Raw genomic sequence first — 27,278 nt, forward strand, 5'->3', positions numbered from 1 at the left:
TCACCAGTATCTTCTCACCAGGTGTCACCAAAATATTACACAATTTTTAGACGAAAAGAGAGAGCGCAAAAATATTTGTAAAAAATGCAATCTTACGGCGACTTTAATCTGTAATCTTAATCTTGATGACGTTGATGTCTTAATCTCTGAAGAAATCCGTCTTCGTCTGTAGAGGATGTATAGCTAGCAACGCTTGGGAAGCCGTTCGCTGTCTATCGCAAAGAAGGCCATCGGTACTGAGGCGAGGATATTGGCTAATTATACTGCAACTTACTGACAAGCGTTAAAGATCGTAACTCGCCGGAGATTACAGTTGAAAATCGAAAAAATATTTTTGCACCACCTGACTAAATGTCTATGAACGGTTACTGAACACTTTCGTCAAGGTGACTACCAACTGTAACAGTATAGTCGTGTGCCTCAGATCTATGAGTGTAATCTAGTTTCTCTGAAAGTCTGATGTTTTTGTTCAAATTTTCTTGAAATTTATGAGTGAAACATGAGTGAAAAAGTTCCCACCTCAGAAATATTTCCAAATCACTAATCTTAAATCATTCTTAAGGTCATTAGAGTCTTGATACTTCGACTGGCATTCGAGCCACGCAACTCTGGTTCACAGCCAAGTCAGGTCATCAATCTTGCAGGCAAGTTATTTCAAAAAAAAAAAACTTAAAAGATAAACTCGTTGAAATTACCCTCATGGGACCCTCTTAAAATTCATTACTTAAATCAGAATAATTTTGAAAATTTAGAGCATGTTTAAAACCCTCATTTGTATTTGTGAACCATTATTCTTTCCCATTGTACTTTAATTCATGCTTTAATATCTAATGTAGTTTATAAAAACATAATCTTACTGGTGATATACGTTCAAAATTTCAAACTTTGTTTTGCAAGCCCAATAAATACTTATTGTAAGGGGAAACTTTGCTAGACCAGAAATCGAAATAGCTAATAAGAGTGCTGAGAAAATTGGACGGTCTCAAGATAGCGCTGACGCAGCATTGGCAATATAGCAACGAGCGTCCGGGCGGCGACATCCAGTGGGCAGTTTGTCAAGACCGCTTCCTTCGTCGGCTTCGGTGCGGCAAGTTGGGACTGACTGATGGTGTAGGATGTGTCAGGCTTGATGGTGCAGGATCTTTCAGTGCAGGATGTATCGGGCTTGATATTGCAGGATTTTTTTCTTGGTTACTGCTGCCAATTACGAGGGTAGTAATTAAATCGTGACGAAATCTTCAACACTTATAAACGTTACTAGCAAAATTAGTAAGCCAAGAGCTTAGAGTTTTTCAATCCAACCCAAAGTCGACTATATATCTTCGATTTGGGAACGAGGCTATAAAAAGGGGTATTTTGTGTACTGGCGAAAGTGGTCCGGCACATCAGTTAAGAAAGTTGCGACAAATACTAAAGTAAAAAAGGAGAAACTGAAATTCACAGCGTTGGCTCTTAGAAACCATGGTCCTTTCTGCAATATCGAATTGTAGCCCAAAGTTTTTTAACTTTCTTCATATATTAACTACGAGGAACAGAAAATTATTGAAAATTGAACATGATTTCACAGCTGATCAGTAGTTAGGTGGAAAACATTTTGTAAGTCCTCTAGCTGTGAAACCAAATAAATTTCTTTTCAAACCACGTCATGGGTCGAAGATTTGTACGCTTTTTTATGCAAAATAATTCAAACAATAAAGCTGTGTGTTCAGCAACTATCTATATAGAGAAATGCAATATATATCGGCTAAGAAAATCTGTGATATAGGTACATTTGATTGTCAAAGTTTTATGATAATTAAAATAATCATGTACCTTCAAATAAAAAATTAGCAAAAAATAAAATTAAATTAAAAATTAAAATTATCGTAATAAGATTTGTATTAGATGAATCACTCGTGATGACCACAGCTTACACGAGCAACTCGTAGAACCTGCAACTACAACTGGAGTACAAGATTTAATACTTCCTCTAACGCGACTGCGAAACCTAGGTAGCTGTGAAAATACTTTTAAAATTGGCTAACCGAATTCAAATCTTGTAAATTAGACCACAAAACAAAGCACTATAAAATTCATGATGATCTGAAAGCCTTTTTTTCTTAAACCGTGGCGAATAATTTAAGACAAATTTGTGTCACTGTTATTGGATAGAGACTGTTTTTGAGGAGAACTATATACTGACTTAATGCAGGCTGTTTTGAATCAATCAAACTTGTCAGAAAGAAGAGTCTGTGTTCTTCACAAGGGTCGCAGTTCCTCATGCCAGTAAATGAGAAATCATTAAGCGACTTTTCTCAAACTTTCATGTATTATTATGTAATATTTAAATTATTATTAGTATATATTAGTATATAATATTTAAGTAGTATTTATTATCAGTATATATTTTATTATTAGCATTATCGTAACTATATTATTAAATCAATATTTTGTTTAATTATATTCTGAGATCACGAGCTAGATAAAGAAAAAATTTTTTATGAAGACATAAAGCTCCATATACAATGGCTTGAGAGGTAGTACAATGAACTTAGAAAGGATGAATTCAGCACGAATTTAGTGAAGAGTGCCCATAGTGAAGGTTAAGATTCTCGCTCACTGTAAGATATCTAGGAAGTTTTGGGGCTGTATCGTCTGTGTAGAAGTCAGATGAGGCACAGGTGTGTATGGTGTGTGCTCAGGTGTGAACTCCTCGTGTCAGGACACAGCGGGTGCGATTTACTCGAGTTATGCCAGTACTGCGCTGCCAGTTCAAGTGCTCGGTGTCTGAATTCAAGATTAGCTCCCAGGATTTCTATAATTTGCATAAACTAAATAATTATGGGGACCGCGAGTTGTGAGCTTTATTCTGTCAACATTCGAAAATGCGAGCTTTGTTCTGTCAAAATTTCGAAATTGGGTAAAGTATATGCGGCACTTATACTATAAAAAAAAGTATCGGTGCAAACTGAGGACAATTTCGACAACTTTATTAGAAAAAATTGTACTTAATATTGAAATCCCATGCCCATTTTTAAAATGAGGCTCTGATGAGATAGTAGGGAAAGTTATTTTCCTGCTTCCCAAACATTGTAGGCCAAACCAAGTATGCCAAGTAGTTATTTTCTACAGTTCTACGGGTACGGAAATACTTTAAGATATATAAAATAATATCAGTAGTAAAATTGAAATCAAATTTTATTTCTCAGCAACAAAAGACGAAGCAGCAACAAAAGACGAAGCAACAAGAGCGATATGCTAAAATCAACACATAAAGTACCGGCTTGACTCTTAGCTACCCAAATCAAACCGCAGCCTCTAAAACGTACAAATGTTGCTAGTACCGCAGCCCATTTGTAGCGCATTTTCTCATTTATGGAAAAATGCACTATTGTGCTCGCCATGTCCGTCTGTCTGTCCGTGACATCACGTTTTCGTCGACGAGAAATGCGCTCTCTGTCACTCACTGCAGTGAGTACTGAGTTATATTTTTCAATTATAGTTCAAACGGCTTTGCCGGAGCGCATGCCAAAGGCCATCTTTGCCCATTTTCGCACTTTATTCGTATTCCTTTCCGTGGCCAAGAAGGTTAGAGGGAATAGCAGCCTATGAAGTCAATTGATCAAAATTATAACTCCGGGTTTCCACAGCCATCACTTAGGAATGCTAAATGTAAGCATAGCCATACTGCATCTGACCAACCCTCTTCCGGCATAACCTCTTCTGGCCTAACCCACACAAGTTACAATATTTCTCCACCCATGACAGAACGAACCTAACCTCATGGTTGAACTAATATGTATTAGTTCAACCATGCCTAACCTAACCTCTTTGGCGACAGGAAGTTTAAAAGGCGATTCGAATGAGCTGGTAGAGCCAGTCATTGGATGCAAGGTTGTGAGCCGAGACAGCGTGAACAGGTTAGGGCAGAAGAGGTTATAGGCCGTCGTTGGTGCAGCCGGATGCGGAACTGCCCGCATATGAGCGAGCATCCTTTAATTTAAGCATTGACTGAAAATCTACGACGTTAATGCCTATTGCCTAAGTATACTCATGGTTTGTATAAGATCCCAGAAGGATTACTAGAATTTGAAACAGGAACCAACACCAGGGGCCACAGCTATAAACTAAAAAAACTGCTGTGCAGCTTATCCACGCGACAACATTTCTTCTTGCTTCGAGTCACTGACATGTGGAACAGCCTCCAAGATATTGTTGACGCTCCGAGTATGAACGCGTTCAAGAACAGACTAGACAAGGCCATGCAAGAGCATATGTTTAGTCTTAAAATGCCTCGTACCCTACGGAACAACTGATATCTAGAATCGATTTTAAATCTACCGTCCGTCGAAAAAATTTGATCAAAAGGCCAGTCTAGTCAAGAAAAGCACAAGAATCGGCGACAAGCCTATCCAGGCCTACTCTTTAATGCCGAAGATACTATACTATACTATACTATACTATACTATACTATACTATACTATACACTCATGCCAGTAAATGAGAAATCATTAAGCGACTTTTCTCGAACTTTCATGTATTATTATGTAATATTTAAATTATTATTAGTATATATTAGTATATAATATTTAAGTAGTATTTATTATCAGTATATATTTTATTATTAGCATTATCGTAACTATATTATTAAATCAATATTTTGTTTAATTATATTCTGAGATCACGAGCTAGATAAAGAAAAAATTTTTTATGAAGACATAAAGCTCCATATACAATGGCTTGAGAGGTAGTACAATGAACTTAGAAAGGATGAATTCAGCACGAATTTAGTGAAGAGTGCCCATAGTGAAGGTTAAGATTCTCGCTCACTGTAAGATATCTAGGAAGTTTTGGGGCTGTATCGTCTGTGTAGAAGTCAGATGAGGCACAGGTGTGTATGGTGTGTGCTCAGGTGTGAACTCCTTGTGTCAGGACACAGCGGGCGCGATTTACTCGAGTTATGCCAGTACTGCGCTACCAGTTCAAGTGCTCGGTGTCTGAATGCAAGATTAGCTCCCAGAAATTCTATAATTTGCATAAACTAAATAATTATGGTGACCGCGATTTGCGAGCTTTGTTCTGTCAAAATTCGGAAATGCGAGTTTTTTTCTGCCAAAATTTCGAAATTGGGTAAAGTATATGCGACAAGTATACTATAAAAAAAAGTATCGGTGCAAACTGAGGACAATTTCGACAACTTTATTAGAAAAAATTGTACTTAATATGAAATCCCATGCCAATTTTTAAAATGAGGCTCTGATGAGATAGTAGGGAAAGTTATTTTCCTGCTTCCCAAACATTGTAGGCCACTGCCGTTACATATAACAGACGAGAGTATATTTGAAAGATAAACTACACATCACACAACTTGGAAAAATTTGTTGAGACTTGTTTTGAGATTTTTCTTGAATTTGTTTAATTCATTCTCTTCTGTGAATCGAACCCCATTACCTGTTTATGAGTAGCTTTAACCAATTCTAAACAGGCGACCTCAAAGCAGACAATCGATGCAGCTTAATTCTTGTCGTGTAACACGAGATTCATGCCTGATAGATTCGCATCGCATGCAGCAAAATTAGCATTCAGAACAGCGAACACAATACATGTGTAATCATATCAAATTATTCATAACCTTATTATCAACATATATCAACGTAAGCTGCCATGACAAAATATGACTTGAAGGAATATAATCAACTGCTGCTAATACGGTCGGCGCAGCTGAAGGGTAAAAATTAACTTTTTTCCCGGTAGGTTTAATCGTATTTTTTTAAGAATCTAGCAATCATTTTTTCCTTTACTTGGCTGTATCGGTGTATCCATCAGGCGTATTTACCTCGTTGTCAGCGGCATTCATTATCCATTGGTTATATAGTGTTAACGGACGCCGCTTTCGCGGTGCCGGTGTTTGCAAATGAGCGGTCTAGAGGCAGCAGGCCGCGCGCTGTGAAAGCTGCGTGTGGTGAACGCCCGAGGCACCCGGTGAACTACAGAACCTGTACGGCCCAGACTGACGGCGAGATATTACAGGGGTTGAGAACGAGACACATACAGTCTGAAACTGCGGGATCATAAAGTACGATAGAAACCTGGATGAAAGCTTAACGTACAAAATTACGGACGTTTTAAAAAAAAACAGGGGAACTGCAAAGCGGCTGTTAGATTATGAAAACATGCGTTTTAGGTCTTCATTTATGTTTGTAGGACTCGCGGATTGGAAAATTCGAGAAATGCAGCAACTAAAAATTCTTGCATGGCAATGCTATCGTCTATCCACTTCCGGCGACAGAGCGTTCCCGGTCGCGCCCGCCAGAAACTGGAACCGTCTGCCTGATTCTTCAAGTTTCGGCTCCTTCGTTGCAGGTGTTTCGTCGACGCCTAAAAACGGAACTATTCTGTAGAGCCTATGAATCAAGTGCTAAGTAATTTTTATCCGTTCTCGTCCTTTCTCGTGTCTATGTATTTTTCGTCTGCTATTAGACTTATGTGTAAAGTGCCGTGGAAGTCCGTTTGAACCAGACGCTGCGATAAATGCTTTCTAGAACAGTAATAATAATAATAGTGCCAAGAGACTCCTTGACAGGTAGAGATCGTGAGTAAAATAGTAAGCAATTGTGTGGAAAATTTTCAAATGTTTTGCTGCCAGATACTGGTAAAATAAAATTCAAATACATCTCCGTTCCGAAGTCTTTGCAATTCACACGATAATTCTACGCTCTTATCGCTGTCCTAAATTTGCTTCTAGACAGCTGGATGATCTGAAACTAAAACGATGCTGAATTAAACCTATATGTCCAACAATCGACATTTATAATATGGTCAACAGAAGATCATCCTTAACCAAATTGTTGTTTTATTATTGTGGACGGTATAATTAAGGAGTACATATAATTATGCAATGTAGGGATACACTGAGTGGCTTAGATCGTCTAATGACGACAGCAGCAACCGACGCTGCTAATGTAACTGTCACGCGCTCCAGTTATGCACCGTGTCACTCAGGCGACCTAGGCGTCTGGCTCGGGTGTCGCTCCTGTCTCACTTACCTCGATTGCAAGAATAAACATTCCCATCCAGTTTATTAAGAAAAAATCTAAATGGAAATATACGAATTTTACACAGCCGATGGATTATTTAATATTACTGGAAATAGCTTAATTCTACGCTGACGATTTTCTCCCACTATATAAAATTGAAAATTATCTTTATTAATTTCTTTATTCGTTCATAATAATGCTTAGAATTTTTCAAATCTTCCCTGCGGGGACAGAAACCAATTATTATATCCAGAGCACTATTAATGGCTGCAATGTCTAGCATGCATTAATGAAACTACATTTGAGAATTCAGTTGCAATGTCAATTAAAAACTTCTCAAGTACTCTTAGAATTCTAGAAAGGGCGAAGAATTGATGCATTTTTAACATAAAATTTGCCTTATAGTTGAGTTTAATTAACAAAAGTCAATTATTTTCTAAATTCAAACTCATTGTACCTCAAAATTCCATCTAATTATGTGGAATTTTATGGCTTAAAATTCCTCCTCTAATGAAGCTAATTAAAGTCCTAATTCGTTAGTTACCTTCACGCCATGCCGAATTATTTGGAGTGTCCAAATAATATTTTAGATGTTATTTAACCAAGCATAAGACCGCCAGGCTACAGGGACAGACTGTCCCGTTGAATAAACAGCGAGCAAGAAATCCGGTCAGCTCGGCTGGTAGCGGCTGGCATGTGCACGGAGTCGGTGACACAGACCCGGTCCGCATTCTCTGGTGTTGATAACAAAATAGACCTGGTCCGCATTCTCTGGTGTTAACAAACCTGGTCCGCATTCTCTGGGGTTGATAACAATATAAACCCGGTCCGCATTCTCTGGTGTTGATAACAACGTTGGGTGGAGCAGCTATGCTTGAAACAATGCATGACGCTGATGTTAAGAGGCCCGGTCTGCTTTCCCAGGTGTTATTAACATCGCTATAGGCGTATCGTATGTTCACATGATATCAGCGATACGATACTTAGCAATGTAATTATTTTAAGTCTGGGCCATGCATAAAATAACTGCGTCTACGTCGCACAGATTATAAAGATATTGATAATATTATTCCGAATTTTGCACTGATATTATCAAACATTATCGTGGCGCTTTCAGTAGTTGAGCAAAGCTGATACTTTACAAAGTACGACTTATTGAATGAAGTGAATTGACTAAGGAATACATTTATTCACATGCAGCGTTCTGCATTCCTCCTTGTCAATATAAATGATGTCATTCGCATTTCATCACCGGTAATGTTAGCCAAAACAAGATTCAAGAAGCCATGTTTTTATTTTACAAATCGCAAAGAATATCGCGGACATTATTTACCTTCGCAACGCAACCAAAGAAATTCTCAACGCTCGGACGTTGTATCGGCGAGACAATCGCTCACGCTCTCTAGTGGCAGCCATCAAGGTCCATTCGATCAATTACAAGCCGGCAAAGATCGAGCATCGATCGCGTGAGTGAGTGGAGAGGCTCGCTGGCTCGCAGTCTCTTAATTTAAATTAAACATAGGTCAGAAGTTTGGTGGGCTACTGTAAGTAAGTAAGTATATTGATTTATACCAAATATTAGAAGTAATAAATTATTAATACATTTAGTTTTTAGTTATGAAGAAACCCATCCACTTACCATGAGTTTATGAGTTTTGTCGTTGTAAATTTAAAAGACATATCACGCATTGAACATATTCAAAAGACATATCTCGCTATAAAGAATTAAAGTTAATATTTACAGTACTTGAATAATATGAAATATATTTTTATCAACATCCAGCATTTTTCAGCACAAAATGCACATGCAAATTTTTCCGTTTTGACTGCAAATGTCAGTAAGTCTCGCTTTAAAGACAGCAAGAATCAGTAAGAAATAAACGCAAAGTAAAAAGGCGCGAGAGGAAAAAGCCAAACTTGTGGACATAGTGAAATTGTAAGGAAAAAACATAATACAAAAATCCCCCCAATTATTCGTTGATAAAATAAGTGTGATGACCTCGTTAAAGTTGGTGTGTTAAGGAAGCACAGTTATTCTGACCCACCATCTGCCACCACGACAGCTGGCATGAGTCATTGTTAGCACGGAACAATCTTTTGAATATTGAGGCAGAAGACGTGACAAAACATGCAAGAGCTTTTCTTAATGTCAGAGTTTCAGTTTAGTTTCTTTGCTCTTCTTATTTGCAAAGAAAATTTAGCGCATCGATGATTGCCGTTTAATTTAATGTCCTGCCAATTTCTGCAGAAAGTATAAGAAAATTTTAAATGTCATAGGCATGTCATTATTTACATGTAGAAGTAGATCTTTTATTCGGTGAGTTTGCAGTGGGATTTTTTTTTGTTCATTGGTTATATACTTTGGACTAATTGCTTTGCAATCCTGATTTTAATTTCCGTGAAACTCATAATCCCATGAAATCAAGTGAGCAAACTCCTGTGAATGGCACGGTGTCGGAGGGACTGCAACGCACGCGTATTCATGTGTGTAGTTATCCATCCATAGTGTTACAGAAGGAAAATTTGACGTTCAGCTGGCAACTTTAAGAGTAACAACTAGTTTTCTTGAAGAGAAAAGGTCTTTAAAAAAGTATTTATGCAATAGAAATTTTGGAGAACATCAGCTTTGTTTTCTCAAAACTCTCACCTTCAACAGACGTAGCAGGAGCAGTGATGAAGACCGTAAAAAGACAGCCTAAAATTAACTTCATCTTGAACGTCTCAATGAGCGACATGAGTACACCACAAAACGTATAATCAACCAAACAAATGAGATATTTCTTTGAATTTCTCCTTATTTTCGGGTCGTTTCTTATCTCAAAGAGAAAATTTAAGCCGGTCCGTCGCACCTATCCGGTAGACTTTCTCCAGTCTATAAACATCACCAGTGACCTAAATACGCGAGAGGTTCTTCCTTGGAACCGGGTACCGCTTTACCTCACCGGTACAGTCATGCAACCTCACTCTTTGACTGTAGCTGACGCACTGAACTGGTCAACCACAATACGGCTCAATCCTGCTCCCATCCTGCAACTCGATTTCTCTCACTTTAATTAAGCGCCTCAACTATTTTCATGACTTAAATTTCTAATTTCTCCTGTGCAAATCCTATTTTTCTGAGATTTCCTTTATGGTAAACTTGAAAACGTTGTCAAAGAAAAATCAATTGAAGAAAAATTTTCCGTTTTCTATAACAAGTTGAATCACAATTAATGTGCGAAACCTTTGTGACATTTTTCGGTTGCAGTCGCGACCCGGTTAGGAAAATACATTTTCGACTGCATGCATAGATTAAAGTGTAACAAAAATCATCAATTTTATGCGAATTGCCACTAAGCGATCCTTTTTTTATCCGCATCGCTGATAACTTGTTGATAAGCATCAGAGAACTCATATTTCGGACAGAGGTGCTACCACAACGGCAAAAAGGACAGATTTTATAGTTGTTGTTAGTGGACATTTCATGATTTTTGCAGCATCATAATTTTTACCAAGTATGCCAAGTAGTTATTTTCTACAGTTCTACGGGTACGGAAATACTTTAAGATATATAAAATAATATCAGTAGTAAAATTGAAATCAAATTTTATTTCTCAGCAACAAAAGACGAAGCAGCAACAAAAGACGAAGCAACAAGAGCGATATGCTAAAATCAACACATAAAGTACCGGCTTGACTCTTAGCTACCCAAATCAAACCGCAGCCTCTAAAACGTACAAATGTTGCTAGTGCCGTAGTCCATTTTTAGCGCATTTTCTCATTTATGGAAAAATGCACTATTGTGCTCGCCATGTCCGTCTGTCCGTCCGTCTGTCTGTCCGTGACTTCACGTTTTCGTCGACGAGAAATTGCGCTCTCTGTCACTCACTGCAGTGAGTACTGAGTTATATTTTTTAATTATAGTTCAAACGGCTTTGCCGAAGCGCATGCCAAAGGCCAGCTTTGCCCATTTTCGCGCTTTATTCATATTCCTTTCCTTGGCCAATAACGTTTGAGAGAATAGCAGCCTATGAAGTCGATTGTTCAAACTATACCTATAGATTTCCATAGCCATCACTTAGGCAAGCTAAAGGCAAGCATGGTCGTACTGCATCTGACTAACCCTCTTCCAGCATAACCTCTTCTGGCCTAACCCACACAAGTTGCAATATTTCTTCACCCAAAACGAACCTGAACGAACCTAACCACATTAGCGACAGGAAGTTTGAAAGGCGATTCGAGTGAGCTGGTAGAGGCGTAGAGCCAGTCATTGGATGCAAGAAGGTTGTGAGCCGAGACAACTCTTCTTCTCCTTCTTTTGGAGCTGAGGGAGCTCTGGAGACTCGTCCAAGGCAGAGCCGAGACAACGTGAACAGGTTAGGCCAGAAGAGGTTATAGGCCGTTCCGTCGTAGGTGCAGCCGGATGCGGAACTGCCCGCATATGAGCGAGCATGTTTTTAAGCATTGACTGAAAATCTGCGTTATTGCCTATACCTATAACTTTTAAGCAGTGTGTCATTAATCTGTATTACGATGTTCTAGCGTATTCTGCGGCTTCTAGTTCTGTGGCTGAGTAACGTTATTGCATTGTGAGGCTGGTCGTTGGCTCCAGGGCTCGTTTAATAATTAAATGTATGGCCTACGGCTGTAAACATACTTAGCCAATGCCAAAAGTCCATTCAATAAATGAATTTGCTTACCCTAAAATAGAGCCATGAACCATTTCCTGTGAAAATTTTCTATTCCATTGAGGACTGTAGCGTTAACTATTTTATATCAGTGATAAGTTTCTCTATATTTAATCTTTCAAGTTTTGACCTTTTTCATAATATTGAATTTAAAGTGCCTTATAACATAAAGATCAGTAAATATATTAATATTGCAACAATTAATTTGATAGAAGGTGGAATGTTAACTCGTATGGTGATTAATTAATATCAAGGTCAACAATCAACATCATATGATCGCTATGATATTCAATATGAAATGTGTGGTATTCACTCGATATAAAAATTCATAGGTGATGCCATTGCATCGATCCACCGACTTACAAACTTCGCCCCCTCTTAATCTAATTAAGAGCACATTTGGATTGAGAATATACTAGGCAATCGTAGGTCGCATCGTAGCTGGCACGTAGACCCTTAGCATCGATGCACGGTGCACCTAGTTATAGACTTAGTCATTCGTATTCTCATTAATTGAGTAGACTTCAAGTCAGACATATATACTAAAACTCGGGTGCAGCTTGTTTTTATGTGCTGTGAAAGCGGGCTTATTCGAACATTGTACAATGTACAGGCAAAGCTAGATATGCATCGTTTGACGACTGTTCGTACGAGTTATTACCATATAATCGTAATTTGCCTACGGGCAGAATATTCATTCAAAGCTTTTATTCAAATAAAAATGTTCACTGAAGGCTTGGAAGTAGAGCTAAACAAGCGTGCAGTGAGAAGCCTTGCAAGGCGAGGCACGCGGCAGCGGCTGGAAGTGCAGGTCAGTGTGCGGCCGCGGGAGGGTGACTTTGCCGTCTCCAGATCTTTCCGCCTTTAAGAACTATTAAACATAGAATTTAGAACTATTGTTTTTGAAATACTTATTTTTGGAATATTGAATTTCGTGAATAACACAAAACCACAACCATTGTTGAACAGACACATTTATTACCGACTCAACTATCGTTGCTTCTTAAACATAGAATTTATAACTATTAATTTTGAAATACTTATTTTAGGAATACTGAATTTTGTGATTAACACAAAACCACAACCATTGTTGAACAGACTCGTTTATTTTCTACTCAACTATCGTTGCTTCTATATTGACTAAAAATCTTTTCTAATTCTTGTCGGTGCTATAAATTTTAGGTGCAACTATTATTTCTACTGGATTCTTTACTAATTTATTCCCGACCATTTCTTCTTCATATTTTAATGAACCAAGTAATCCTTCTAGCACAGCTAGAAAATTACCTGCCGATAAAATATCATGAGAGTGGGTTACGCGACATCACAAATTCATATTCATTGAATTTTAAGAATTCTGTCTTGAATTGTTAGAAAAAAATAGGCCAAAACAAATGAATAACGAGAGAATTTGTTTTAATCTAGATTCCAGACAGTCGCATTCATCATTTCAAATTTTATGGGAACATATAAAATTTACATTTCGTCTCATATTCACATCACATGCTCATTGTTTCCATGTCGCAAGCGCGAAATGACGTAATTTTAGCGCGTAATATACTTGAGTTGGAGTACAATTTCCGCTCCGTTTTCTCAAAATTAGAATCAAATTAGTTAAACATTTGTCCAGTGTGCTTGGACGGCGTGTGTTAGTCAACGATGTTATTGACTGATGAAGTGAGTACGAACAGAAAAGTGTTCTCATCTCAACAAATGTGATCGTAGCAACGTTAGACCAAGGCTAAAATCATATTTCTTCAGTTCCAACAATTCTATTCTATTAAACATTCTATTAAACATCTACGTAAATTAAGTGAATAAAAAGTCACATTCAATTATTAAATAATTTGATGAGAATTGGGGCACGAACTAAAAAATTTAGTGTATTCCAATGACCTCGCATTTTAACAGCTACATTCGCGACTGATAACGCCACAACCATTACAACCTCCTAACGCCACAGCCATTACAACCTTCAAACGCCACAGCCATTACAACCTCCTAACGCCACAGCCATTACAACCTTTCAACGCCACAGCCATTACAACCTCCAAACGCCACAACCATTACAACCTCCCAACGCCACAGCCATTACAACCTCCTAACGCCACAGCCATTACAACCGCCCAACGCCACAGCCATTACAACCTCCTAACGCCACAGCCATTACAACCTCAAAACGCCACAGCCAATACAACCGCTTAACGCCACAGCCATTACAGCCTCTTTACGCCATAGCCATTACAGCCTTTTTGCGCCACACCCATTACAGCCGCTTAACGCCACAGCCATTACAGCCTCTTTACGCAACAGCCATTACAGCCTTTTTACGCCACGGCCATTACAGCCGCTTAACGCCACAGCCATTACAGCCTCTTAACGCCACAGCCATACAGCCCATAACGCAACAGCCATTACAACCGCTTAACGCCTTAACGCCACAGCCATTAATTACAGCCTCTTTACGCCACAGCCATTACAGCCTTTTTACGCCACAGCCATTACAGCCTCATAACACCACAGCCATTACAGCCTCTTACCGCCACAGCCATTACAGCCTCTTACGCCACAGCCATTACAGCCTCTTTACGCCACAGCCATTACAGCCTCATAACACCACAGCCATTACAGCCCCATAACGCCACAGCCATTACAACCGCTTAACGCCACAGCCATTACAGCCTCTTTACGCCACAGCCATTACAGCCTCATAACACCACAGTCATTATAACGACTAAAAGCCACCTCCATTCCATTAAAGCCTGTTAGCGCCTCAGACATTACAGCCTCTTGACGTCGCAGCCATTACAGCCACAGCCATCGAAGCCCAGTCCAGCTGAGAGTTGCTGCCCTAATTAGATGACCGACGCTTGACTGGCTTCTAGCGCCTCTACCTTCCTCAGACCGCTTATGCCGAGGGCTGGTGCCCAGTTCTCACTATGCATGTTCATAATTATTTGTGTTTGCACACACACAGGAACACATTATTATTTCAATAATTATTTGTGTCCCATGTGTACACAATTGTTCTCTGTGTGCCAAATTACGCTCAATATGTATGCGTGCAAATACAAAATATTGTCCAGCGTCTCCGTGGATTCAACGAGTGACAATATTTGTTGACATTAAGTATCGGTCTCAAGTTAGGTATGGAAACTTGTAAACAAATTTTAAATTAAGTTATGTGTCGGCCTGAGATTGAATTCAATTGGGCACATATTAGTTTAACTGAGGAGAAAAAGCAAAGTAAACAGCAGGAACAGCTACTCTACATCTCAGTCATAAACTCAAATATCTTAGAAGCCTAGTGTGAATTAGTGGTTCCAAACTTTTTTGACCGAGTACCACTTGAAAATAAGCATTAAGTAATTTTACTCCTTCAATTTGACAGACCAGTTTGATGGCATCTGGCAGTAGTTGCAAATCATTAAAAGATCTTGTCTTAGGTAGTAAGTATTTTCTGCGAAGCATAAATCACCTTACTAAAAATCTATCATTGTAATCGAAAGATTTTGCATATCACCAGGAAGTGCATCACATACTACTGGGACGCTTACCAGTTTTGAAACCTCTGGTCTGAATTTTGTTTTACGTTCACTTTGGAAATTATACATCTAATTTATTTGCTTGCTTCACTCAGAGGTTGATTTAAATTATCCTTTAATTTAACAGTCAAAATTACTGGCATCAAAACTGGTCCCATTATCGCGACATCGATCCAACGCGAGTATTTCAATTCTTACATTAATCAACTGTATATACATAATATTTATGTTATTTTCCTGCGGGTTGCAAGCTATTCTTCAATATAACAGCCTCTTTAAAATTAACATTGATTACATACCCAAAACAGTATTGTAGCCTTGGTACATTCCTGATTTTTGCTGCATTGACGCAACATCCCAAGTCATCATGCCACCTAAAGATGCCGAGCTGGAAGTCCTCAAGAAGGAACTCAACGACTCCATCGCAAAGATTCGGGTGAGTCTCAACTCATTCTATCTCGAATGTTTAGATTTTGAATAATAGATTGCATACAATTATTAGAATTGGACAAGATTTCATGGTTGAATAAATTGTGCATGAAAATGTGTCACGCCCTCTGTTTTGAGCCGATATGGTCATTCGTCTTCGTCACGCCGCCACCACACAGGGTTCTCGCGAACGCAATTTGCACGGTGGGCTCTAGTCGTAAATTTCAAAACTCTTATTGCTGCAATCACCTGTCCTCCCAACCGTCTGCAGAATTTTTAATTAGGTTGAGATTAAAAAAGTTAGCATTGCCGACTTTCCTTTCCTGGGTAATTGCTTCTTTCAGGAACATTAATTGTCTGACGAAAAATCGAAAAAATAGCACAAAAAAGGTGAATTAATAGCTTCCTGTTTCAGACACATTGATTGCTTGCAACGTAAATTTTTTCATATTGACTAAAACATAACTTGATGCTCAAATGTGCTAATTCATCAGCAATTGATCCCTACATATGTGTTTCTGATAGATGGACCAGTAGGTGTTTTAAATTTTGAGTATTACTTACTTTTAGACATTCGCTCCATACGTTTCTTGTCCTCATCGGTGAGTCTCCTGCAATAGTTGATGCCGTCCTCACCCATGGGCCGTTCATCCTCGACGCACAACATGCCAGGCTGCACTCCCACCCCAACCTCCTCGCCTCTGTCAAACCCAACGCGAACATCTTCTACCACCAAGTCTTGCTCCCTGGCGTCCACATAGTATTCCCCGTCTTCGTTCTTCGCCTTGAGTTCTTCTTCCTCTTCCTCAGGAGGAAGTCCGGACTCCATGCGTGTGGACTTTGGGGGAATATAGTAGCCAATTCCCCATGGGGGAATGTGGGCAACTTCTTTGATCTCAATCGGGGGGCGCGTGACGACTACAGAATAAGAGCCAGAGAACTCGATGCCATGAACACAGGCTGCCAGCAACGCAAGGATCAACATTCCAAAATTCATTGCTATTTTTATTTTTCTTAGCTTATGAGCTCAATTCTTTATTTATGCCCTAATAGATTGGGATATTTTTATTGCTGTATTAAGGCCAATAAAAATCTTGCCACCTTTAACGATGAAATTCTACGAGATACAATTAACAAAAGTAAAAACAAATTTAACAAATAGCAATTAAAACAGTACTTATCAACTGAAGATCTCACTGAATTTAAGTTTCAGCCCTCAACGATAGTTGATTCACGAGCTATTGCTGAGAATGTGCCAGCAGACCGCACGCCGGTGCACGACTAGCATCCCTCGATGTTCTTCGCCACCGAAGAAACTTTACGGCCGCGGCAAACAAAGCTTTCACTCTTCAGCGTTGCTGAGGCAGCGCTCGCCACAGGCGTCACGTACGCGAGCGTCGAGGTGCATGGATTCCGTGCCGGTGGCAAGAAGCGTGTCGCATTCGCTTCGTTTTCACGTACCGCTTCGAATCATGATGCTTTGGTTTTGTGAAAACTTACCAGAAGAGTGAAATTCGGGCTAAATACTTCAACCTTTTTAACTTGGGTGTTGCTTATTAACTTCACTTGATATTTACAGGAAAATTTCAGTTATTTTGTGGCCTGATGGAGTATGCTTTACCTCAGCCCCAGTACCAACTAACGTAATTGTTTTTTATTTAAATCTATACTTTAAACGAGACGCAAAAGATGCTAAAAATATATTCTACAATTCTAATTAGAACTCAAATCAAATTTTTTACGTGAACAAAAGTTTAATTCAGTACGTGGCTTGCATGAAAGAGAAGTTTATCCAGCCGCAGCCTGCACCATCCTGCCAAAGAACATCTGGCGTTGGGTCATTATAACGGCTTGCATTCCAACCTAGACATATACCCTAGGCATTGTATGCCTTAAGGACATTGCTATTAGTGTAATGATTTGGCAAGTGTTTAACTGTGTAAGAAGATACTACTGTTCTGCATGACTTTTGAGTGGTAAATAATCGGTCAAATGTCTGCGGTCACGTGACTGTGAAATAAGCTTATTTTGCAATAATTTTTTTAGTTAAACATAGTCATTCATGGTTCATAAACCCAATCATTGATGTCAGCAGGTAACCGATAATCAAATGATTTATTTTTGAAATGTTTTGCCCTAAAACTTCAAAGTTAAATATTTCCACAAACATTATATAATATTCCGTTGGCCGAAAGTTGTTTAGTATGTGTCATAAGATGTTGCAGTGCCTCACAAAGTTAGCTAAGAAAGCGACACGCTATAACACCACCCATTACGCGCGGCATAAATCTGAGCCTTTCTATGCTCACGGAAGCAAAACGTGCTTTGCTGCTGCCGCTTCCAGACGTTATTTGTATCGGTCAGTTGATTATATGTTGGTGACTCCACTTTAGTTATTTGAAAGGCTTGTAGTAAATATTTCAAACATACACATTATGCATATCAGTTCAATTAATACCTTATTAATTATAATAATTTTTTCACGAATAAATCAGCTTCATTTTTGGCTAGTTACAGCCAAAATTGGCCAATTTCTATTTATTTCATTACATCACATTTGCTAATTTTCCATTCCTCCATCTGCTCCTATCACTGACACATTTCTGAGAAAAGCGAGAAAAGCAGGTACAATAAAAATTTAACGATGCGGTGAAAGTCTAGCAGTCCTGCGGCACTACAGGACTCCTGGGGGCATTGGGTTCTATAGGGAGATATTCAGAAGTGTCCATAATAACAAGGCCTGCAGCAGAGGCAATAACTCATGCCTGCGCACCTGTATTGGTCGCAACGCTCGAGCTCGACAAATAATGCAGCTCTGATGAGAAAGGATGAAGGATCTGACAAGCAAAGAAAGCGTCAGCCTGTTAAATTTCCGTAAATGTTGCGACTTACCTGCAATTGATTTGCCATGTCTACATAAAGCAAAATTTCGTTTTACGGGAAGTATTTTACGTCGTTAAAACTTCATTTTAATTTATTCCCACACACCGCAACGTCAAATAAAAAAAATATTCCGCATAACTCATTCGAGCCGACGAATTTCAGAAATTATCACGTAGCTCATGAAGATTATTGCCATGTTAACAATTAGTGTAGCACTGAGACAAAGAGCTGCGTGTATTTGTTTTAGTGATTCGTATACTCAACTGAGTAACGCAACGCTCAAAGCTCCAGTGCAATCCACGGAACTCGAACGCTGCAATAGAATTTGACATTTGGATCGATTGTCACGAGATCAAACTATTTCTGATACTGAGAACAATGGCGGTCTACGCTACCGCCGTGAAGTGGCTTTGTTGTTCAGCAGGAGCTTGTGCCAGATCACCGATTGATGAATGATGCAACGATTGATGGATGTTGCAACGTATTGCATGACAGCGATACAAGTCGCATCACTCGGAAATTTTCACACAACATTAAACTACCTCTCGGGATTGCAAGTCGCACCATTCGCGAATTCTTACTGAACATTAAATTTATTTTTGTATTTGGCGTACTTACAAGTCAGCTCGCCGGGTGCAGCTTTGAAGCAAAAGTTGCGCAGCAGATTGCCGACTGTGTACTTTTGTGGGGCTTGTGTTGCTCTTGCGACGCCTGAGCTCATCAGAACAAAATAAACACTACGGGGTGTTTCATTTTCATTCAGATTGGAAAATACGTATACATTTGATTATGTCAATTTGTTCACATAGAGGTCAAAACAAGGTTTTTTCCTCAATTTCATAGAGATTTGAGGGAATGGATGAGCCTTCAAACTTTTTCTGTACTTCTGTAGTCAATGAAATCAGGGTTGGCTAATTTTGATCGTTGGAAACACAAAATATCGCTGTACTCACTATATTTTAGAAATGCGTACTTATTTGAATTCAATAATATTAAGAAACTTGGTCTAAACATGTTTTTGTTCTTACAGGATATGAATAATGATTAGTTCACTATACTACCTCTAATTTTCTACTGAAATTTCCTATACTCACGCAGGAGGCGCAGAAGGCGAAGGCGGACGTTACGCTGGAATCTGCATGCAGCGGCGTCGAACCAGCGCCCAAAATCAAGCTCGTCTGCAAACGCCTGCTGAAAGGCCACATCAATAAAGTGAACTGCGTGCATTTCTCCGGAGACAGCAGGTGAGGCTGTGCCTTTTGCGCCTTATTGTAACTCTTTAGTGTCCTGTGTGAATATTATGGCGCGGAGTCATCATGTGCGGTCGACCTTAGTGCACCTTGCAGTTCTTCCGGCCTGCATGCTATGGCGTGCGTAATGGCAGGTCAGGCCATGGATTTTTGACCTTACCGTACCCCTAACTAGTAATTATAACCCACTTGCAAAAAAAAATTGCGGCAAGAACTGTTTTATGCACTGTATCCAGTCAAAATCACGACCGTGTAAGAACGGCAGCGTTCTTACACGGCAGCCGTGTAAGAACGGCAGCGTTCGGCCGAAAAAACCATCGGGGTTTCTACCACTTGGATGAATTTGCTCCCTATTAAACATGCCAGAATATTTATGAGATTTAAATGTGAGTGCTCATCCCTGAATTAGAATCAAGATTGACGGAGAAAAATTGTAAGTGAGGCATGGTCTCACCCACACCTGTTGGCGTGGTGGTTGCCGGTCGCATTATACCTACCTGCCAGGCCAACCTGTACCTTCATGTCCATCCCCTGCAAAGACATTGTGGTATGGTGATCGCTCGTAGTATCGTGTTTGTCGTGTTGTATTGTGAGGCTAAACTGAGCTAAACATTTAGGGTCATTTGAAAGAAGGAACAATGAGAAATAAAAGACTTTTCGGACTAGCAACAGTCTCTCGTTACTAAGCCTCTCAGTACGAATACAACTGAAGATTATTTAGCATTCATGTCTTTTCGTGATTTTCACAGGTAACCATGATGGCAGGTAAGTCGTAGTCATCTAAGGTTTATGTAAAATGTTGGCAGGATAATGTTTGCCGCAAGTTTCTCATGTAAATTGCATTACATTCATGTTGGTACTTATATCGAAACTTTGGAGAATTTATTTGTTGGTAATATTTCTAGTGCACCGTTAGAAAGCATATCCATTCTCGCAATTGATAAATTTGTTCGCGTCGTGCTGAACTAAAGCAAAACCGACGAGCAAATCCGTTGAAAGCCACGATCTCGACTCTCTCTGTCGCACTCGCTGCGCCTTCGAGAAAAAATATTCAGCTACGTTTTCTCTCATCAAGGAAATTACGAACGGGAATGTCATGAGACGGTCACTCTTCAGTGGCTTCTTCATTCACGCTTTTTCAGTCCAGTCACTGGGAAAACTTTCTCGATTGGGAGGAAAGAGGGATCTGATAAATCCAGGAATCCAGTTACCTTATAGACCGAGGGATCCATTACTAGAATTTATTCATGTTTGCGTAACACTCTTCAGATGCATAGGATATTAAATTTTTTGAATTTACATGTGTTTTTACCAGATCTTTAGTTAAGTAAAAAATTCGTGTAATAGAATAATATTACCATTAAGGTTAATCTAGTGTTAAATTTTGCGAAGTTAGGACAAAAATTAATTAAGATCACTTGATTGCTTAAATCGCAAGTTTATCAAGAATTTGAAAGCAAGGAAAACAGCCAGAAAATTCATTATTTCTTATGCGAGAAAACGATTCGGAGTCCAGCTCCATCGTCAGTTCAAAACCTAAAACACAAGTACAAACAATTAGGATTAGCAAACTAATATTCACATTAAAAACAATAAGACATAAATCGCCAAATGAAAACAAATAAGAACGAGGTAAACAAGAGCAGACAAACCTATTTATAAACAATTTCGAGGTCAGAAAAACCGGTTGTAGAGCAGTGCAACGTCCCTGTGTCCGAGAGTGATTTTAGAGTTAGCCTCCACAACCCGTTTTTCTGACCGAATTTTCCGGTCCCTGTATATTTTTAAGTAAAATCCTAGTTCAAATACCGCTTACAGTTCGTATCTCCTCAAAATTGTAAATAGATAGGTTTGTCTGCTCATGTTTATCTCCTTATTTGTTTTCGAGTGACAATTTATGTTTTAATATCTTTAATGTGAATTTTAGTTTCATAATTGTTTGTACCTGTGTTCTAGCGCGTCATTACTGATAAAATTTCATGTCTATATAATCGAGTATCATTGCGCAAATCTTGTTACTCAGGCACCTGGTGTCGGGGTCCCTGGACGGCAAGCTCATCATCTGGGACATCTACACCGGCAACAAGACCCAGATCATCCCACTCATGTCGGCCTGGGTCATGTCTTGCACCCTCTCGAAAACCGGCAACTTTGTCGGTTAGCATTTACGATTATCATCTAAGTTACATTCACATGTATGAGCATATTCAAAGATGCAATAAATCGCGATTGAAACGCTGTAAAGAGAATATTCTGGTGCATGACATTATTCGTCGGTACCTTGGAAATTGTGAAGACAACTGCGAAGTATACAGCGAACACACGTTAAACAAGAACCACCACGAAAACTTTAAAGATGTGCACAAATCAACACTTGTCTTCAGTTTTTTGCGAATTTATTCTCTGTTATTTTTCCGGTACTAGCCAGTGGCGGCATGGACAACCAATGCACCGTGCACGACCTCAACAACCGCGACAACACCGGGGCCGCCAAGATCGCCCGCGAGCTCATGGGGTACGAAGGCTTTTTGTCATGCAGTCGCTTCATCGACGACGAAAATCTCCTCACGGGTTCCGGTGACATGAAAGTGTGAGTAACGCCCTATATTGTTTATTCATGTTTGCACCAGTCATGTTGAATTAATTTTAAAAATTCATTTCGTTTTCTTTTTTGCATATATTTTAGATTTTTGCGTTTTGGAGCCCTCTTTTCATGGTGCTACTAATAGCAGACTGAAATTCAACGCTTATCAGTAAAATCGACCCCCCTAAAGAGCGGTGGCTGGAATCTAAAAAACGGCTCTCATTCTTCTGTAAAACTCCAAGCAATCCATTAAGTCTAACTAAGGAATAAGCTTAGGTTAAACACGTAACAAGATCGAGATGAACTCGATAATAAGCTACAAAAAATAACTCAACGTAATATACTCATGTTGTAATGTACCCGACAGCATCCACTGGAACATCACCACGGGTGACAAAGTGCACGAGTGGTTCGGCCACTCGGGGGACGTGGCGACCATGTCGCTCGCCCCCGACTGCAACACTTTCCTGACGGGGTCTGTAGACCGCACCATAAAACTCTGGGACCTGCGGGACCCTAAAGACTGCAAACAAACATTTTGGGGACACAACTCCGACGTCAACAGCGTCTGTGTGAGTCTTCTTTAAACGCTCACTGGCTGATGTGTTGTAAATTTTATTTAGGATAACACGAAACAAACAAAATTACTTCTCATTCATCGATAGTACTTCCCAAACTAAGAGCTGTTTATTCACTGTTCGGAAGTAGTTAGAGTTTAATATTGTTAATTTTTCACTTTAGGCAACTATAGATCAATTTGAAACATTTGTGCAAGATGCTACAAACGGTAATTATTATTACTAATAACGTTATTCAATGTTTACTAGTAAATTTGTAGATTAAGGTGCAAAAAATATATTTTCCTTTCTTTCGCGTTTTTTAACATTTAAAAATTAAGTTAGCCATCATAATTTTTTTCTGGCCAATGCAATTAAAAAAACTAAATTGGGGAATTTGTCCGTAAAAAAGACCTTGCAACCCACCCGGCCGAAGGGAATATATTTTGAAACCACTAGCTGTTTCTAGGTGCATAAATACTTGGTGCTTCAAAACCCATGTATGGTCTCTCTTTTTATGCATTGAAAAAGAAGCATTCTAAATGCGACTAATTGGATTACAAAAATTATTGTAGTTTCGACTTATCATGTGGTTGTTCCATAATAATGTCGCAATACCCCATTCGTGTCGCAATCGTGCCGATAAATGTCACGCAATACCGCAGAGAGATTATTTCTTGTATTATCTAAGGTTGTTCATTTTCAATTCCAACGTAATCTCACAATATTAATCGTGCACTTTAATTTAACTTTTGACCTCACGACCGCAACTATTAGTATATCTATAAACATATTAAAGCAGTTCCAAAGACATTTTGAGTTGGCAATAAAATTAAATTGAAAAAGATTTTCCCATCAATCCCATCCCTTTAAAGTTCAATAACAAAATCTATATCATTTCAATGCGACCACACCAAAATATTCAGCTAGACCCAAAACTTTAAGTGCAGAGTTGATTAAATTGATGCTTAAGATAACGATTGTAAAACAAAATTTTCACTTCAATTTCACTTAAAATTTTCATTTCAAAATTTCAATTATGCATTTGGCTGAAACAGTTTCATCCATCGGGCACCTGTTTCGCATCGGCTTCTGAAGACAAGACTTCTCGTCTTTGGGACATCAGGAGCGACCAACAGGTAAATCATCAGAACTGTTGATAAACATGAGCACCACATGGCTATTAAGTGCGTTGAACCGTTGAATGGTATCAACAAAGGTTTTAACGTGACTGTTGGCCTACTCGTACATGAATACCACATGTTATTAAGTACTCTGAACCTTTTATATGGATAGAAGGAGCACCAGCGAGACTGGTAATATACATGAATAACAAACGTTGATTAAATGCGTTGAACAGCTGTAGAGGATAATCAGGCTCTTCAACAGGACTGATTAGCTCCTGTTAAATCCCCGTTCCTTCCCCGGAAAAAAAGGGTTCAATTCATGCATGGATTCACTCGCATAACAAAGAAGAAACTTATGCTGTCATGGATGAACCAAATGACAGCAAACACGTGTGAAAAAACATTCGAGTGATAATGATTGTTATTATCAATTAATATTATTAATATTAATATATTAATTATTATTATTAATAAGTAAACTAAAATAATTCAGTCTGTTTAGGGATAATATTTTAGTTCAGTTATCCGAGTTGTCTGGGCAGGTGGCTGAGTACAAGCCTCCGACTGCTAACTCTGGCTTCACTTGCTGCGGCCTCTCTAAGTCAGGACGGTATCTCTTCAGCGGCTCCGATGACAACCAAGTCCACATCTGGGACGTGCTCAAGACCACGCATGTTGGTAAGTCCACATCTGAGTCGTGCTCAATACCGTGCACGTTGGTAAGTCCACATCTGTGACGTGCTCAGTACCGCGCACGTCGGTAATACTACATCTGTGACGTGCTTAAGACAGGACATGTCGAAAAATCCACATCTGGGACGTGCTTAAGTCCGAGCACGTTGGTCGGTATGTCACTAATTTGGAAGTGATTAAGACCACGCGCGTCGGTAAGTTTTCAATAGGGACTTTTTGAAGTTACTCGATTTCATGAGCGTTTGAAACCCAATTAGAAAAGTCTCAATCTTTGATACACTTCAAGTCAGATGAATTTTATTAGGCATCATCATATGCCGGATTTTCTAAGACAGAGTAATATATTGATTACTTATCGTTCAAATAAGCAGGGAAAGTTTGTGCCAGTCATCATGGTATGTCATATTTTCCTAAACAAAGTAATCCTTTAATTAATTGTTAACTCATGTGAGAGGAAAAAGTTGTGAGCTGGAAGTTATTCTTGCAGGCACCATGCAGGGGCATGAGAACCGCATCACTTCTTTGAGCGTGGCAGACGCGGGCTACGGCATCGCAACCAGCAGCTGGGATATGAACGTCAGAGTCTGGGGTATTTAAGGCAGCTCCTGTTGGTGAGGTGGTAATGGGATACTTCATGATGTTGCGTTACGTTAGTCTTGATATTAACGTCAGAGTCTGGGGTATTTAAGTCAGCTCCTGTTTGTGAGGTGGTAATGGGATACTTCATGATGTTGCGTTACGTTAGTCTTGATATGAAGGTCAGAGTCTGGGGTATTTAAGGCAGCTCCTGTTTGTGAGGTGGTAATGGTATGTTCCTTGGTGTCGAATGTGGATTAACGTCAGCTACACGAACATGGGATAGAATGAATAACTCTGCAATAGTCTTCTCTCTTGCTCAATGCCAAGAAAATGTGTACCAGGCTTGGTCATCATGACCGGATCCTCAGATTCTGATACCTCTTGTCTGCATAGGAGTATTCAAATCCATTGGTTTTGTTGATAGCGGAAATCTGGGGGGTTAAAACACACTTGTTTTGGCACCACCAATTGTTTACATTTGTCATCGTTCACACACTAACGTTAAGAAACCACAGCATTTTTTTAGCTGAATGGTGTAATCAGATTATGATCTTACTTTGCAAGAATAAGTATACCATGTGATCAGAAAAATAAAAGCTCACATTTTTTCTGTTGTCTATCAGGAGAAAGTAATATAAAGTTAGTAAGCCTGACAGTCGTCCTGCATAAGTAAGTTTGCCACGGTGATGATTGGCAAGACTTACTAGTGTAATAATAATTGTTTCTCTAGCATTTAGGCATTGGTTTGGTAAAGCAATTTAAAATGTTTTAATTGTAAGTTGAAATTAGCATTATACTATTTTTATCTTATTATACCAGTGCTTGGCTGCTTCTGTTGTTGAAATTAATTGCATGTTTAATCTTGACTGAGAAAAAAAAAATTTCTATTAGTTATTCTTCTCATTTATCTGGAAACTTTTTTGTGATATTGAACTCGTGAAATCAGTAATGAGTAGCATAGGCTGGTGTGCGAAAATCTCTAATTATTTGCATAGTTATTTGTTTCCTGAATACCTCTTAACTCTCCTTGCATAACTTGACAATTATTAACCGTTTGTTTTAAATCAATTTATTTGTTTTCTTGCGGGTTGTAAGTACTTTCAAATAAAATTGTTCGACTAATACACGAGTCTCCGTCTCCGCCATAAGATGCAAATCTAATTAGTTTTTACAGTATGCATCGCGTGTCGGTAGATTAGGACCGTTAATAGCGAGAACCTTCCACAAGTGATCATTATTAAATCGTGCATATTCGTTGGACGACTCAAGAGATTATGAAATGAATTGTCCCAATACGAAAATATCATCCGTCAATATCGTTCAACGAATGTTTTCACGAGCAAGAGAGTTTAGTTCGGAGTATAGGCAAAGTCAGCGCAGCTTGTCTGACGAAAACAGACATGCCTTTCTACAGATAATTCTTCACAGCTCCCTACTGGGAACGCTATATTGTTGTACGCATGACTTTTATGCATCCACTTCATCCAGCATCAAGCGTATACATGTTTTAACATGTATACATCGTGAAATAATTTTTCAACTTGGGTTGTTTAGGTTTCAACAGAAAACATTCAGCTTTAAATAAGTGTAAAAAAAGCTTTAATAGATGAAGACGACAGTTTCACTATAAATGTAAATATTGATCAGCTTTTCAAGAGCATACGAGAGCTTTCCGTCACATATTTGTACAATCCTAGACGAGATGAAGAAACACAATGAAGGTAAATAATCACTAAATGAAGTTACAGATGCCACTTCGTTTGAGTCGCCGGCACATTCCAACTCGCCCTGCATGATCGTAAGGCTAACTATTTACAGTAATAATGAATACAATTATAAATAAGAATCAAAATAATAATTAAACTTCATGTGCAAAAATATAAGACGCTGTCTTCCAAACCACAACCTTGTCTATTAAATCCTGATCTAGTCTCAGCTTCGGTGCCAT

At 39.0% G+C, this 27,278-nt stretch overlaps 2 protein-coding genes across 6 annotated transcripts in view; one reads left to right on the forward strand and one right to left on the reverse strand.

The window, feature by feature from the left end:
• The window catches only part of LOC108673627 (procollagen-lysine,2-oxoglutarate 5-dioxygenase 1-like), a 33,120-nt gene extending 16,191 nt beyond the window's left edge, over positions 1–16,929 (reverse strand). For 3 of the 4 annotated variants that reach the window (XM_018161482.2, XM_018161481.2, XM_018161480.2), the window contains exon 1: positions 16,222–16,929. In XM_018161482.2, the coding sequence (XP_018016971.1) occupies positions 16,222–16,654 (433 nt within the window). In that variant the 5' untranslated portion in view covers positions 16,655–16,929. Of the gene's footprint in view, positions 1–9,663; positions 9,991–16,221 lie in introns of those variants that run through there. The other variant, XM_018161483.1, reaches the window with a different exon arrangement.
• On the forward strand, positions 15,251–26,435 carry LOC108673628 (guanine nucleotide-binding protein subunit beta-2). Of its 2 annotated transcripts, XR_007156865.1 has the most exons (9): positions 15,251–15,664; positions 19,639–19,784; positions 21,814–21,947; positions 22,215–22,380; positions 22,742–22,946; positions 23,990–24,070; positions 24,601–24,736; positions 25,239–25,458; positions 25,550–26,435. XR_007156865.1 is itself a non-coding variant. In XM_018161484.2 (8 exons), the coding sequence occupies exons 1-8, from the start codon at positions 15,596–15,598 to the stop codon at positions 25,346–25,348; spliced, it is 1,047 nt and encodes a 348-aa protein (XP_018016973.1). In that variant the 5' UTR covers positions 15,251–15,595; the 3' UTR covers positions 25,349–26,435. The 2 variants fall into 2 exon arrangements, 1 of the variants encoding a protein (XP_018016973.1); XM_018161484.2 differs by having other exon boundaries at positions 25,239–26,435.
• Positions 26,436–27,278: the final 843 nt, after the last annotated feature.

This window comes from Hyalella azteca, unplaced genomic scaffold (assembly GCF_000764305.2).
Source record: "Hyalella azteca isolate HAZT.00-mixed unplaced genomic scaffold, Hazt_2.0.2 contig8990, whole genome shotgun sequence".
NCBI classification, from domain to species: Eukaryota; Metazoa; Arthropoda; class Malacostraca; order Amphipoda; family Hyalellidae; genus Hyalella; species Hyalella azteca.

Excerpts from the sequence above, each read along its gene's own strand:
- LOC108673628 (XM_018161484.2), top strand. The coding sequence starts at position 15,596 with ATGCCACCTAAAGATGCCGAGCTGGAAGTCCTCAAGAAGGAACTCAAC. Across the intron at positions 19,785-21,813 it reads CATTTCTCCGGAGACAGCAG|GCACCTGGTGTCGGGGTCCC; the intron begins GTGAGGCTGTGC and ends CTTGTTACTCAG. Across the intron at positions 21,948-22,214 it reads GAAAACCGGCAACTTTGTCG|CCAGTGGCGGCATGGACAAC; the intron begins GTTAGCATTTAC and ends TTCCGGTACTAG.